Raw genomic sequence first — 16,151 nt, 5'->3', positions numbered from 1 at the left:
ACTTTATCAAATATAATATATTAATACATTTTTTAAAAGGTGGTTTTAAAAAACTATCTCAACAGTAAAGAACGTTATTTTGATTGATCTCTATGTCAAACTCCCACTGAAGTTTGACCTGGTTAAACAGAAATAATAATCTAATTCTAAATCTAATAAATTATCTGAAAAGTTATATAAATTAGGATAAATTCTTTACTTTTGAGAGTGATTGTTATAATTCCTCTACACTTGTAAGAACTTTTTTTTTTAATTGACTTTGTATCATGATAAATAATTTATAAATTTGGGTTAGAAACCAGCTCACTTACTCCACCACTAATTAGATTGATCAGTTTACTTTAAATGATTTTCTTATTTTTATATCTGTGGAACAATTTTCAGAAAAGCAGCACAAACAAACTTTATTTGACTGTTTAGTCAAATATGATTAAAAAGGAAATGAAAATATGATGTAAAGACACCTCTTAACAGGCTAAAAGAAATTATTTAAATTCTCTTCACTCTAATGTCTAGAACAGATGTGTTCGGATATGACACATGGGTTAATTCGCAGTATCACTCAAGACTGATTTGGCTGTTTAGATTCTGATATTGTGATGGAGTGATTTGTCATCTGAGGGATTTTCCACTCTGCTGATGTAAACAGTATCTGTTGAAAAAAGGCTAAAGAGTCTTTTTCTCCCTTTTATAGGCTTTCTTTCTCAGAGGACTAATCCTCCTCTTGTAGAATTAGATTTTCTCCTTTTGATTAAATAAATACACTGTCTGTGAATATAAACACAGATTTAAATGCAGCCCTGTGGGGGTCTGTGGCTCAAACAGCCTCCTGCTACAGGCTGGGCCTGATTTTTCATGTTGAGGCCCACAGAAGAAAAAAAAGAAAAGAAGAAGAAAAGGAAGACGAGGCAGAAGTTGGCCAGCTCAAACTTGGCGCTTGCTGTTTATTTGTTTTTATAACAAATGGAACCAGCTTCCTGAGTGAAAGGTGAAGTCAGAATTGAATTTGGCTTGCGTTACCGTGGCGATCTGGCAACCGCTCCTGTGTCCCATAGGACTGCTCTGGTTGCTGTGTGCCGGGCGCGTGTGTTTGTTATTCAACTGATGTGTGTATGCTGCTGCTGCTGCTGCTGCTGGTGGTGGTGTTTGTGTGTGTGTGTGTGTGTGTGTGTGTGTGTGTGTGTGTGTGTGTGTGTGTGAGAGAGAGAGAGAGTTTTTTTAGTAGTGGGTGGTGGTAGCAGCATTCACTAGAGAGACATTTTACTAAGCAGACATTTCCCCCTCTGTTTTCACTCTGACCTGGTAGGAGATTGATGACTGAATTGTGGAGTACATGTTAACAGTAACTGGTGATTTATGAAGATACTTAGGGTAAGTGAGGCCGCACAGGCTGGAGGGAAAGAAAAAGATATAGCCTTTTAAGTTAATGCAAAAATATAGCCTTTTTAAGCAATAATTGTTATTACCACTGCAGGGTTTGGAGAGAAGTTTGAGTTAGAGTTGAATGTGCACAAAATGCAAAGTAAAGCTTTCTAGTTTCCATTTGCCTTGTTTCTTCTTTTGTTCCTGAACTGTTACAACACTCAATTAAGCATGGGAAGTTTTTTGTTAAGGAGCAACATACTTCAAGATAATAAGAAACATCAGTTCATTTTATGTACAGATATGATGAAACTTTTAGAACGCTTTATCTCAATATTTGAATTTGATAAAAAAAAAAAAACGCTTTTCAGGGTAAACCTTGGTGGAAAACTTTCTTGGATGAACCCTTGCTCTGCAACAAGTGCTCTGTGTGTATTGGCAGACCCTCTTAGCCAAAGATCCCACAGAAAATCCGCATGCAATTTTAGAAGAATCAGACTCTTTCCCTTTCCTTGGCTCATGGGCTCCCCTGATATTATGCACATGGAGATCCTCCTCTCTATTCAAATATGAAATTCAATCCACTTGGATGTGATCTATAGCATTTTTAAAGAATAAAGTAATTTTGGGGAATACGGAATATCGCTTCCTCTGGAAGAAGGATGGCTTTCATTTTTTTTTTCAAGGCACCTCTTAGACTGAGTGAAATGTTTCCCCTGTTCGCTCAGGGACGACTTTATTTCTTACCAGGGATTTAACACTCACTCAGTCCCCTCATAAATACAGCGTCCCTCAGCCCTTCGCTAGCTATAACTCATGCACTAACTCTCTAGCTAACTAAACTCATATAGCAGAGCCAACACTTGTTTGTCTTTTACCTCAGCCTTTCTCCCCCGTTCTTCCTCTCTATCTCTTTTCCTTCTCTCAGCTGATTTATACGTGACAGAATCTCCTCTGACTACCGTCTCACCAGGCTCCTGCACTGATCTCCTTGGCCCACTCATGGAGTGGGTTTTGGAAGAAATGTGCATTTGAATATGAGCCAGCCTAATCTCCTTGAGGCTATTTAGAGTGAGCCTAATGCTCCAAGAATGAGCGAGAACAGCGATGGAGAAAATGCAGACGTCCCTCTTGGCGTGTCACAACACAACTCAGGTCTCCAAAGAACGAGGGAAGTCTTTGATTAGCTGATGAAAATCTCTCTGTAAGGCAAATGATGTAAATGTGTGCTTTCAAGAGACCTGTTGAGGCTCTCAGTCTCATTTGTAAAGTCTTTGCGTTTGATTTCTTTTTGTCCACCTACCCGTAGAAAGTTTACCTTTTAGCATGTCATCCCAATGGTACAATAAATATCAGACATACAGCAGCTGGTGAACTTTGAAACCATTTTACTTTCAGCAGATGAAAGAGCTCAGGTGGGGTATTACAGTACAGTGGAAGCCTTTACTGATCTGGTGCCGATTGGCATTTTGGGAGGAGACAGTCTTTCTGGCGCGGTTCCCGTATTGGTTGTTAACAGCCTGCTGGTACCTTCTGTTCCCTCAACTCAAGCATCTGAAGACCCTCTGAAGTCAAAATCGCCCATTTTGATGTCTCATGGCAGCACCCGCCGTTATGTTGTATTTGGGTTTGAAAAAAAAAAAAAGGTCCTGCTCTGAGGAATTACCCTCAGCACTCATTGGTATCAGATTGGGGGTGGAGGGTAGCATTCCTCTTTTTTTTTTTCTAACCGTTCTCCCAGCTCTCCTTGCTGTCCTTCCTTTCTTTTTGATCTCTTCATCAAATCTTCCCCGGTTTTTATGAGTGACGTTTACCCGAGAGCGGCATGGGAAATGCTTGGCTGAAGAAGACGTTTGAGAAAATACGCCTGAGCAAGCTATCACCTTTGATAAAGCCATAGTTCCAGTGGGAGAAGAAGAAGAAAGCCAAAGAGTTTGAGCATTGTTGGTAATGAAAAATGCCGTGCAAAGAGGGAGCATCTCTCTGATCACAGCCTGTTAAACCAACAATGTATAGTACAACAGATACTTCAGTGATACATCAAGCATTTCTCTGTTGTTGTACCACAACGAGTGTTTGACCCGGAGGACTGATCTGAATCTGGGGCACCACACTGTGCCTTTATTGCACATCAGCTGGTCACCAAATAATCTCATAATAAAACCCTCTCACATACACAGTGGGTCATACCAGTGCTGCCATCAACATTGGCACACCTTCAACGTTCTCACCAGTTGGCAGAAGGCTCGCAAGGCACTTGAAAACACTCCAAAAAAAAAAAAAGAAAAATAATGGAGAAATGGGGGGTAGTTGGAATCACAGAGAGCAAGAAATGTTAGCTTTACTAATTACTACCTCTATAGAGGAGCAGTGGAGAGGACAGTGAGCGCACGAAGGAGGCCCTGTATGCAGATAATGAAGGGGTATCATTGTTTCTCTGACAGTGTTAATCTTAGAGTGCTTCACTGTGTGTGTGTATCTCTATCTGAATGTGTGTATGCTCTACATGTATATGCACTGGTGTATACGGAGGCCCTGATGCAGTGCAAGTGACTCCCACCCTGCTTGTGACACCATCCAGCCTGCCTGACACCTGAGTGTGTCCCCCATGTTAAAAGTTGTCTCCTCTTGCATCTTCTTGAAGATAGTCCTAAGACACACAGCCTCTCTCTTCTTCCTCATAAAAGCTCCTCATAAATGCTCTGGGATCACCTATCAACACCTGTGACTTGTCATCTTTGTGGAGGAGGGAGAAAGGAAAGGAGGGAAGTGGAAAAGGGGAAGAGCAGTCCAACTTTCTTTGTGACGGCTTTTTCTTTTCTTTTTTCCTCTTTGCATTTGAAGTTGTGAGACACTCATTTAAGCCTCATTGCACACCAACACTCAACACAAGAGAAAGTGTTATGAATATGTATCATCACAGCATATGGCAGCAGTAGCACTGGGACTAGGTGTGTCCAGAAGGGTAGAGTGCTGCCGATGCATTATTCTTCATTCAAATTACCACAGTAAGAATGCAGCGGGGAGCTGTGAGGTTTTCACCGCCCCTATAGACGAGGCAGGAGAAGAACCTGGATCACGGGAAACAGCAGGAACGGAAGAGCAGTGATGAGCACAGTAGTGGGCCAGCTGAGTTTCCTTGATTTAGTAGATTTTTTCGGCAGGTTCAAACCTGGCACTCGCTGACACGAGCGTGATTAAAAGTGATATTTCTGACACATTAGGATGCGCACGGGAAGTAACCTCCTCTAAAGCGTTCATTATTAGATGCATGACAGACCTGAATATTTATAAAATAGGTTTTAATAATTAATAGCGGCAATCTGCTCCCGTAATTCATCAGATTTGCACTTCAACAGAGTATCCGTTTTCACTTTAAAATAATAATAAGAGGAATATTAATGTCTGAGAAATGTAAAACGGGCAGCTGGATACAGTGCAAATAGGCAAGCACTCCATGCTCACTTCTGAGGCTTTCCTTTAACCTGTCACTTTTCAAATAAAATTACATTTTAAGCCGTCAACACTGCACCGTTCTAAAACCTTCAGTTGTTTGTGCTTGACAATTTAGTGAGTGGCTTCTGACAAATGTGGCAAGTCATGAAGATAAAGATGCAGGAAACAAAGTGGGTTTGGTGTAGAATGCAAAAGTAGTCGCTGTGGTTTTATCAAAAGCAAATTTATTTGTTTGAGTCAACTAAGCAGCACTTCCTTTTCTATACTGAGACCCAAAATAGACCTGCTTTTTTTTTTTCTGTAAAGCAGCTTTGCCTGTCTCATCGTTTCAGTCATTTTTCTATTTTTTGTTCTACCTTATAGTGAGTGATGTTTTATCACACCTTCAAATTCAGTCACGGCACATTCCTCCCACTATTGAACTCCCAGAAACAAGAATGTTCCTGTTTTAGGTGAAAATGCCACGTTTAATTCCGCCTCCACTTCACATTGAACTTTTCAGTGAAGCACACTGTTTTAGTGCTGTTATTGGCGCAGTGGTGTGTTTATCCTCACTGCGGATCACTTTTTCCTGAGTGCGTAGGAATGTCAGTGTATGTATTTGACAGTTTGTGTGACATGACCTGCAGACGCTAGTCAGAGAGGAGATGAGTAAGAGGGCAGATCACAATGCCCCACTTTCTACAACATACACTCTTAATTTTGGTCTCTCCACACAACATATAGACATATTTTTTTATTTGCATATTCTCACACAACACTTTTTACAACAAACATTTTGATACAATCACTTTCTATTGCCATATATCTTTTCAACACTGCTGTCACTTCCATCCTGCTTATCAGAAAAGTAAAACTAAAGTTCTTTCAGCAGAGACACAGCCACAGGGTCTTAAAATGCAAATCCCAAGTGCAGGAAGACACAGTCTCTTCACTTCCTCACTTAGCCCTACATAGAAAGAATATGTTTTGATCAAAATTTAATTGTGCTTCACTAGGAGAATACATTGAACTTTGAAAGTGTTGAATTTGATAAGAGAAAGTAAGTGTGAGAAAAGCCTCAGATTTTTGGTGATCCAAGGACAGGTAAAAAACCTGCCCAGGATGACATTTTAAGCAGCACCTGTGATTCATTCTACCGCATGTAAAGTCCAAAAGAGGTAAAGTCTGTCAGGCAGAGCAAATTTTTTAATGGCAGCCAGGGATCGATGTTGTCAGCACAGGCATCTTGTCTGGAAATACATGCTTCTTTTTTGGTAAATGTCGCCTCCTTTCTTTTTTGTAGAAGGAAAGTGAGAGGAGAAAAGGAGCAAAGGCTGGAGGGGGAAGGAGGTCAACAAGATCGGATGCAAACATTCCAAACTGGGCCAAATTTAGCTTTTAAAAAAATTGACTCGCACTCACAAGGCCCTCGATCTGAAAAATAAATTCAAAACGTAACCTTGGAAATCAATCAAGAAGTCCCAGAGTGCTTGAGAAAAAAAAGAAGGGAAAGGTCCACCCTTCTTTTTCCTTTTACCCCCCTTCCCACATGTCTTTTTCCTTTCCTCCACTTAACAGGGACTTGGATCTGCCCATCAGAACACTGCCTTGTGTGAGGAGGCTTTGTCAGAAGGGTCTTTATTTAATTTTTTTTTAACTGCAGAGTGCCGTATATGCTGTCAAAATGTCTTAAGAGTCTTATTAAAGAAATGCCACAGCTCATTTCCTTGTAATGCAATTCATATGCTGCTGAATGGGGGCATGTCTAAAGATCTAAACAGCTTTGCTTTTTAGGCTTCACATTAAGGGTTATCTGTGAGGGCTTGTCATTGATTGACATTATCTGGCCTGACAGGGCCTCATATCAAGGTTAACCTCATGGACAACAGTGCCACCCGCACGGACACACATACACATACACACTATATCACCCACACTCGTAGTCAAATAAGGCACGCCCTCCTCCACTTCCTGTTGAGACGGGTGCTGCGTATGTGTGCTGGCTTCATCTGTGTGTGTTTAAGCCAGGTGGAGATTTCCTGACTTAATTGATAACTAATGGAGCGGCGTGTGCTGAGTTTACCCTGGAGGATTGAAACTGTGTGTGTTTGTGTGTAAGTGTAAGTCGAAGTGTGTGTATGTGTCCCATGGAGAGATAGAGGGGGTAGGTGATGGTAACAGGATGGGGATGACTTATTCAGCAGTGTAGCTCCGGATTCTGGTGAATTAAATATGGCCCCAAAGATAATGACATGGATTGACACACCAGTCTGGCTGCTCCTGACCTCTTGGACAAGCAGGCCATTCACTCCGCTATGGAAGAAAGTGTGTAACCAACACTTATATGAGTGCAATATACACAAACACACACACACACACACACACACACACATCTCCCCTTCTCCCTTCCAACAAGCCACAAAGGCGAAGAGAGATCCCCGTGACCAAAATACAACTGAAGCAGTTAATCTGTACAGATATTAGCTCAAGGGCCCTTGAGAGGTGCACCGCTGAGCCCCTTCTCCACTGTACTACCCACTGCCTTACTGCCGAACCAAACGCAGCAACCATGAGGGAGGGACACAGGGTCGTCTGCTCATTTACCATGGCTGTTGGCTTATCAAATTGCACTCCTGGTGTCTTGAAAATGAACATAGGAGATGAGCTTCAAAACAAAGCTGCTGGAATAAATTTCCCTTGTTCAGTCTGCGGAGGCACGGGACTGAGTGTGATTGTCTATTTTTCAGAGCAAAGTTTTAGCCTCCTGCAACACTTAGAAAGTAAGACATCATCTGGTGCCAGCTGTGAGTCCAGATTTGATGTACAATTTTAACAAGATAGCCTGGTGTCCCATGAATTACCCTAAGCAGCAAACTCAATGAAAGTTGGCTGTTTTGGTACGTGGCTGTCAGAATGGTTCTTGTCACTCATGTCAGATTGTTTTTCTCTCTCCCTTAGACCATTTTAGGCTGCTTGTCCTCTGTTCTGGAAAACACCATAATTACCCTGTTTGTGATGAAGCCCGAGGGCGTATTTGTCCTTAGATTTCAACTTTCCTGCCTGATTGCCCTCAGGTTCAGCGTCTTTCCTCTTCCGTCCGCACTTGAAATATATATTGTTTTCTTCAGCCATTGTCCTGTGCAGTGAGTGTGTGTGTGTGTGTGTGTGTGTGTGTGTGTGCGTGTGTGTGTGCGTGTGTGCGCGTGTGTGTGTGTGTGTGTGTTTGTGTGTGTGTGTGTTACTGGGGCCGTCTGTGTCTGCCTTTGTCCTGCAGCGTCTTCTTTGTGTTTAGCGGCGGGGTGACGGGAGCGTAGCCCTTGGCTGAGAGCTTGTGTTTGATAACAGCCTGTGGACTGAGCTGAAGTGTTGTAGTCCAAACAGGTCCTTCAAGGTCGGCACCCCCTGAAAGACAGTGCACAATGTGCAAGGTCACATTCTGGACTAAAAGCAATAAGTGCTTTATTGATAGAAAAAAAAACAAGCAGTCAGATGTGTAACCAACTAATTATTAATAAAATACATTTGTGAGAGTGACAGAGAGAGACAGGGGAGAGAGGGGAGGGGGCTCAGGGGAGGGAAGAAAGCTACCTCCTGACTTTTTGTCCATGTGTTTTTGAACTGGATGTTTGCAGCCGCATGCATGTATGCACAGTACGTTTTACAGCATCACATTGGTCTGGTAGTGGAACCGAAAAGATAAATTAGAAATCTAGTGGTTAAAATAACAAAATTGGACATATATGTGCTGCTGGCAATTTCCAAGCTGTACAGTCTCTGTCTTCATGCCTGAATTATATCCTATCATTGCCTTTCTGGATCTATAAAGTAGAGTGTGAAAGGACTGTTTGAAAACTCACTTCTCCTGTTTTGATAGTAGTCTATGCGTCACTATCTCATCAGTATAATTTTTTAGACTGTAGTCACTGTAGGTTCCTTTTTCCATTTGGTCACATTATGAACAATGTGCCTTTTGTACTGCACCTACAGTGCTATTATCTTTTTATGAAAATAAGGGCAGTGGACTTTCGTCATCTTTTATGTGCCTTTATCGTGCCTTCTCTCATGCTCTCTCTACTTCTTGTTCTCTCTCTTTTCCGACCTGGCAAACCTGCCAAGTGAGTAAAGCCCAAAAGTGGATCACTTAGTGGCAGATTTAGATTTGAGGTGGGGAAACCTTGGTCCCAGTCCCAGCAAAACTTGTTTCTGTGGTAGGACTCTAAGGAACAAGGGGGTTGGGAGACTTCCATATGCTCTGCCACCCCCTTCCCCTCAGTGATCACTTACAGTCGTCTCCCTCCACCTGTGCATACTTGCCTATAAAGCCCCCTTTTTAAATCCCTTCTCTACATAAACTTCTCCACAGTTGTGCACACCCCTAAACCGCCATCTATCAACTAGTTGGCAATGGCATTGTTTTTAATCATCAGAACCTCAAAATTATTATTATCGCTTCTGATGCGGCAATTAAAACTTCAGGTCAGAGGCACAACGAGCGGTGATCAGCAGCCGAGCTGAGAAGTTTTAATTAGACGATCAGAACCATTAATGCACAAAAAAAAGGTGTGCGCTGGGAAATTAACGGGAACGTCTTAATCAGGGTTAGCGACTCCGAAGAGGAGTCAAGTGAACAGAGAGCAAAAAACAAATCATTTCCGCACCACTGGGACAAAACTCAATTAAATATGCATGCGGAAAAATGGAAATTTCTCGGCATCGGCAGCACCTACTGTTGGAAAACTATGGCAAAATCTCACTGCGGGGTCGACGACCTGCTTATTGTTATTCTTGTGTAATAAAAATGAGAGAGGGGCCAGATGCTGGGGTCTGGGTGTCGTGCCGTAGTTGTCCATCAGTGGCTTTCCGCTTGACTTCCTTGCGGCTGCTGCAGCCTCTCTACCGTGCAGGGGGAGAGAGAGGAAAAAGAGAGAATAGGAAAACATTCTCTTCCTGCAAGCCGTAAATTTACAAAAATAAAAACATGTTAATTTCAAGTGTGTCTGTGTATGTTTGCCTGCGTGGCTCAGTGATTTCCCTGAAACACACATGCACACACACTCTCTCACATATACACCTCCCTTGAGAGCTGGAGACACAAAAGGTTCACTGAGCTACACACAGGGAGCTGCAGCCTTGTCGATTAATCTGCCAGAGGTTCATAAAGTTATAACCAGGCTTTTTTTTGAGAGCTAAAGGGACTCTCTGTTGCATATTGTAAAATAATCCTGAGCTGAACAGACATCTCCCAGACCCTGTTTGTATTAATTAACTCCTGATATTGCGGGGGGTTTGTCCCTGTGTCAGTCATGTAGGAACTCTGCAGGAATCTACAACAAGCCTGGTACCTGTGTTTGATTAGGTGAAGACATAAGCCTCAGTTTAAACAGGTAATATCTACCTCTTATTTACGGACCCTCTTCCACGCTTGCTCCACACAAACTGAAAAAACACTGCAGGGAGTTGGTGTATTTATGGTGGAACTCTGAACTTGAATATACAACAAAGCCACGTTTTTCAATTTTCAATTTCACTTTGTATATTTCGTAAGATAATGACAAAACATTTTTTAGACATAAGCATTCTGGTCTTGTTTGTTAAGAAGAAGTAAATTCACAGCCATCATTATCTTCTTCATTCTTTACCCGAAGCTGCCTTGATTGCAGTCTGTGCACGTTCACGCAAATAATGCACTTCCAACAGCGTTATTAGGATTTGAAACACCACTTGATTGGGCATGATATCATTCTGGCACACAAACAGAGACTCTGCATCAAAAACCAACAAGACCTGTGGGGCTTTGTGCTGTGAAAGAGACGGTTTGTAAGAGGGGAGAGCTAGACCTGAACACAAGCTGTGTTATCCAGGGCTGAGAAGAAACAGGGACAGAAAGAACTTTGATGCTCTTATTTTTGACTGAGGATGAAAAAGAACCTGACCTTGTGAAAATGTATTCAAAATAGTTTCTTGACTTTTTCCTTTGGTTTTGGCCATATACAGACACTAAATGGCGCTCCTTTGTGGCCCTGCACTGTTTCCAGTAAAAATAGTGTCACAGCTAACATAAGCAGTTGGAAAAATTAGTTTCAGCTGTTGTGTTCAAATTCAAACCTGTCTATTTTTTTTTCCAACTCCCAGTGCTTACTGAGGTGTCTCTTCTTTGACAATTAGCACACCAGGCTAAAACAGACTGTAAATAATGTCCAATGCGTGTGACAGTGTTGTTTTTCTTTCTGAAATTCATTAATAAGGCAGAATGCTAACTGGACTCTGAGGGAGGTGGGGGGAGTAAGTCCCAGAGGGAAAAGTTGTTCTTTCATGTAGGTCCCAACAGATTTTATCTCATTGTACGCTATCATGCACACAAACGACTTGAGGTAAACAGCTTACTGTTACCATAGCAATCCCTATTGTAAGCAATGGCAAAAAACTGCTGTGGACAGAAACCCTCAGCATAAATAATAGTTTAGACAGCTTCCATAAACTGCTGAACCATAGAATGTTCCTCCTTGCGGGAAGCTCACACTATTTTATAAGCTTTTTAAAGCACATACTACCTTTGAAATGTAAAACACACTTTAGCTTAAGATGTTAATTGTGTTATAGGCAGACTTTGATCCTCTATTTATGCCCCTTATTGTCAACAGAATATCATACATAAATACTCACTAATGGAAAGACACAACTGTAGAGGTCATTTCCTACAAGGAGCTTGAGATTTCAATGCAAAGGAAATTGGTAGTTAAAGCATGAAATACTGAACACAGTAAACAGAAAAATTACCTCCACTGCAACACCCAAATGACCTCAATCTTCCTTTGTGGAGTATTTCTGAAAGAAAGAAAGAAAACAACTAGAAAATTTATGTCTTCCACTTCCTAATAGTTTTTCCAGCTGATTCCTTTTTTTTTCTTCTTAAAATTGCTGTCCTCTTAAAGGTGACCCTTTCACCTCCGCCTGCAATTGTCTAACACTAAATTGTACAGTAATGCCCCGCTGATATACGGCCCACTAAAAACGACATAATTCCTTAAGTCATTGTTTCAGAGAGGAAGTCTGCAATGTAAATACAGTAACTGAGAAAGCATGTGTGGGGAGCTCGGGGTGCATTGTCTAGTGACGGGTTGATCTGTGAACTCCTTCAAATTGTATATCCTCTAATGATCCCACAGCTTTGCAAAAGAAAATGAAAACAGGATTTTATGTTGCACTGATGTGATTTACATAATGCTTGCAATGGCTCACACATGATTGTGCAGGGCTTTATGACTGAGGAATAATGAGGAGGCTTGTACTCATTGTTATAGAGACTGAATCGAGTCTTTAAGATAGAACTCAGTTACCTCTGATAACTCTACACCCCCCCCCCCCCCCGCCCCCGCCCCCTATATGTGTCCATAGCACTGTATAGTGTAGTATCTTAACCACAGTGTGACCAAATTGAATTCAGTACAACTTCAAACAAGAAGAATTATATCCGCTGTAGCATGCTGTTTAACTGTTTCCACTGAGCCTAACTGGCAAAGACACACATGCTCAGTAAAAACAGAATAAACTGTCAACATTTGTCTGCTTTCTGGTGTTTTTACTGTGCTTAAAAAAAAAACCTGTGTTAGTCGCAGTTACGTCCTTGCTTTTTAAAAGTTATTTACAACTTGATAAGGATCTGGCCTTGATTTTGAGTCCACAAAATGCAGTTGAAAGGTGAACTTTGGTGGCTCTGGAAATAAAGTGAAAGGTACCAGAGTGCAGTTTCTGCCCTAAAAAGGCAGCTCTGGATATGGAATGCCACAGGCAGCTGTTCCTGCCTCATCAGAGGACATGCTATAAAGATAGCCCCACTTGTGTTAAAATAATGCCACCCATTCCTGCCCCAAAGCACACACTCTATCATGGTCTATTGTTCAGAGATGCCGCACTGGGGTGGGGGGGGGGGGGGTGTTGAGACTGCGCAGTATGCGTAAGCAAAGATATGTAAATCAAGGTAACTACAAAAACATTTGTGTGATATATTCATGCTGCTGTCTTGGCTGGATCAAAAGTAAAAGACAGCCAATAAAGAAAGAGCTTGTATACATGGCATATTATTTTTCTTTTAATAAAGTCAAACCAGCTACCAGTACCAAACCTGTTATTGAGTCTAATCCCACTGAATAGCCAACATGAGAACACGGCTCCAAAAAGCCTAAAAGTGCAAAGCATTTTCAGTCCACATCTTGACAGCTTTAATGCTGTGCAGCCCCCCACTCAGTGGCAGGACCACAGCCTCCTTAGGTGAGAGTGAAGATAACATTTCACGGTGTCTCTATAGTGTTGTCATGTGAAGGATTATGTAGCCGTGTGTTTGCGGCTTGTAGTACCATAGGGGGTCTGATAAGTATCAGTCTGTGATTTCAGTTGCCTGCACTTTTTTTTCTCTTTTTTTTCCATGGCTGTGTTAAACTGAGCTGACCGAAGAGGTGTGACTTCGAAAGATATGTACTGTATCTATGTGTGTCCTTCCAGTCTTGTGCTGTTATTGTTAAGTGCCTTTGGGTGTTATAAATAGCATCAGTCACTTTTGCACTATACTGTTTTTCCGTTGTGATGAAAGTTACTGACACGTAAAAGCTGGTTCAAACTTGGGGAAACAAAAAAAAAAACGTACTTAGAAAATGTAATTTGCGGATGTTTTATATTTATTAAACATAACAAAGACATCTGTGACACTAAACAACTTTCATCATTTTTTTGTTTCCATCAGCTGAAAGGAGTTTATGCACTGAAACGACCTCAGGAAAATCCAAGATGGCCGCCAAAAGGAAAGGTGGCCTAAAACTCAATGCTATCTGTGCCAAGCTGAGCCGCCAGGTGGTGTTCGACAGCAGCTCCCAGAATGCAGAGGGAGACCAGAGTGTAGCAGAAAACAGTGAGCGTGGCAGTTCCCTCTACGATGACAATGAGACCAACTTCCCCGAGAGCCTGAGCCTAAATCAGAGCCTAGAGGAGGACCAGAAGAGACGCGAGGCCATCGAGAAGTGGGTCAACGGCGAGTATGGCGATGAGCCACCAGCTCCTGAGGATGAACAGGAGCATGAACTCAAAGTCAGCAATGATGAAGACGGCCCCCCTGAAGGTGTCTACATGGTACATCCCAAAGGCTGCAGTGACGACGAAGAGGAGGCCGAGCCCACGGCAGGGTCTCATGATGGCAGTTTCCATAATGACAAAGAACCTGAAGACAAGCCTTCGAAAGAGGTTACCTACATGCAGCCAAGCGAGGCCCAGAGTCGCCAAGCACCTTTCTCCTCTCCAGGTATATTCAGACTTTCTATCCCTTAAATCAGGTGTCCATGCCACACTCACACTCTTGCCTGACCCTTTTTAATTTGTCTTGAAAAAATGCTACCTTTGGACTTGAAAACATTCCCCTCCATAGTATTAAGGTTGGAGTCTCAGAGGGTGGGTGACATTGCCACATCCACATTAGCTTAAGTGTGCCCATTATTGAAAAGACATGCTCTAGAGTTACATTAAGAATAGCCGGTGACATTATTACTCTGAAGACAGATTCAACTGGCAAGCCAGGGGGGGAAACAGGAACTTGACAGTGTGTGAGGTTTACTCTTTAAGAAATTCATAAATGGAGAAGGCTTACAACACGAGGCCACTTATGCACCCTCCCAGCAGCTGTGGGCCAAAAGCACATGGCAGGACCAGGCTAAGCTTCATATTACACCCAGGATTACATATTGAGTCTTTGATTTTCCCTAAGCTCACTAAACTTAGCCTCTGCTTCAAGCTCCTCTATTTCATGGTGTTGTAGTTTGCCATGAAGAAGTTTTTTTTTTTTTTAAACTGCTAAATCCAAGAGATCAGATAAAATCAGAAACAGGGAAGTTATATTGCAGAACCATATCACATTTAAGTACGTTATCTTCTCACAAACAAGAAAATCGTAAATGTTTCATAATAACCTCTATTAAATTATGACATGATGTTCCGTCTGTATAATTCACTGACTATCAAACAGATAAAGCAGGCAGACTTTCAACAGTCATTCTAAAGACGTAAGTATGAGTTAACAGCACAAACAATCTTTTTAAATAATACTGTTTACAGTTATATGCTTTGTGACCCTTGAAACCAGACGCATTCTTTCTGTGGGGAAGATTGGCCTTTGTATAGCAGAAGTTAAAACACTGAGCTGTTTAAAAAAAACAAAAACATAGCTCGGTTATATGAATAGATAAAAACCTTTTCCCAGACACCTCGAGAAAAAAAAACAGCAATTTGCAGCTGAGACCGGTTGTTGCGGTACAAAAACAAGTTTTGTTTTGAGCTTGCTCACATCAGTTTAACAGTTTTTTGGTCTTTCATCTAGGTATAGGCATCTACCTCAGTGTCATGTACACATGCTCTTTTTGTCTTCATTTCTTTTTGTTTTTACCAAATGCACAGCAGTAGCTCTGGCCACACAGCATTGGGGGCAGGGGCTTCTCAGAAAATGAAGCAGGTTTCACTTCAGAAGCAAATGAAAAAAAGTCTTTGTGGTTTTAATTAGTCATTTTGTGTTTATTTCACGGCCATGAAAAAGCCTGTCTGTAAATATGTATTACTGTTGTGTAGCAGGCCTACACCTTTTCTTCCACTGGCTCCCTCACTACTTTACATCTCACAACAAAGCCTGTGTTTGAAGACTGCGGGGAGAGTACACTGCATCAGTTGCAAATCTTGTCTTAAGAGTGTGTTTTTTTTTTTGTTTTTTTTTTACAGAGTTGCTCTTTGTTGATTGTAACTAGGGCATCTATATTGCCATGTTTCTGCTCAGCACACAATTAAAACATTTTTCCCCCTCTCTCTCTCTCTCTCACCACTGTCTTTCAAAGGCTGATGCGGAGTGCACGTAATTATGCATATAAACATAGTGGCTTAATTATCTCTCACAACATCAGTGACAATGTAATTAACAAACATTGCAAGATCAATGAGAGAAACTGCGACCTTCAAAACATTTAACTCCTCACATCGAGGCATCGTGCGGATTTCCTATCAGTGCAAAACCCCAGAATACTTTTCCTAGATAATTTAGATGTCGCATTAGAGCCCTCATAAGCAAGTCAATGGAATAACCAATGAATAAAAACTATGAAAGCAATGACAGAGATGCTCATAGCGATGGATCAAACAGGCTTGACCATGACTTCCATTTGAAATTCTGGGTTCACTGTAAAAGGTTATTGTTCATTTCAAGTAGTTTCAAAGCCCTCTCTATTTACTGCCTGTTAATTAACTAAGCAAACAGAGAGGAAGTTTGAAGCTCTGTACAGTTTTGTGTATGTCAAATTAGTCCAAACAATTTCACATAATGTCATTTA

The 16,151-nt window shown here is 41.6% G+C and overlaps 1 protein-coding gene across 5 annotated transcripts in view; it reads left to right on the top strand.

Moving 5' to 3' along the window:
* casz1 (castor zinc finger 1) overlaps positions 1–16,151 on the top strand; it is a 76,316-nt gene that overhangs the window by 28,751 nt on the left and 31,414 nt on the right. For all 5 annotated transcript variants that reach the window (XM_061057001.1, XM_061057000.1, XM_061056999.1 and 2 more), the window contains exon 2: positions 13,538–14,089. In XM_061057001.1, the coding sequence (XP_060912984.1) occupies positions 13,538–14,089 (552 nt within the window). The remainder of the gene's footprint in view (positions 1–13,537; positions 14,090–16,151) is intronic.

This window comes from Labrus mixtus, chromosome 15, assembly GCF_963584025.1.
Source record: "Labrus mixtus chromosome 15, fLabMix1.1, whole genome shotgun sequence".
NCBI classification, from domain to species: domain Eukaryota; kingdom Metazoa; phylum Chordata; class Actinopteri; order Labriformes; family Labridae; genus Labrus; species Labrus mixtus.
The sequence above is the reverse complement of the archived record's forward strand: the minus strand, read 5'-3'. Positions and strand labels throughout refer to the sequence as shown.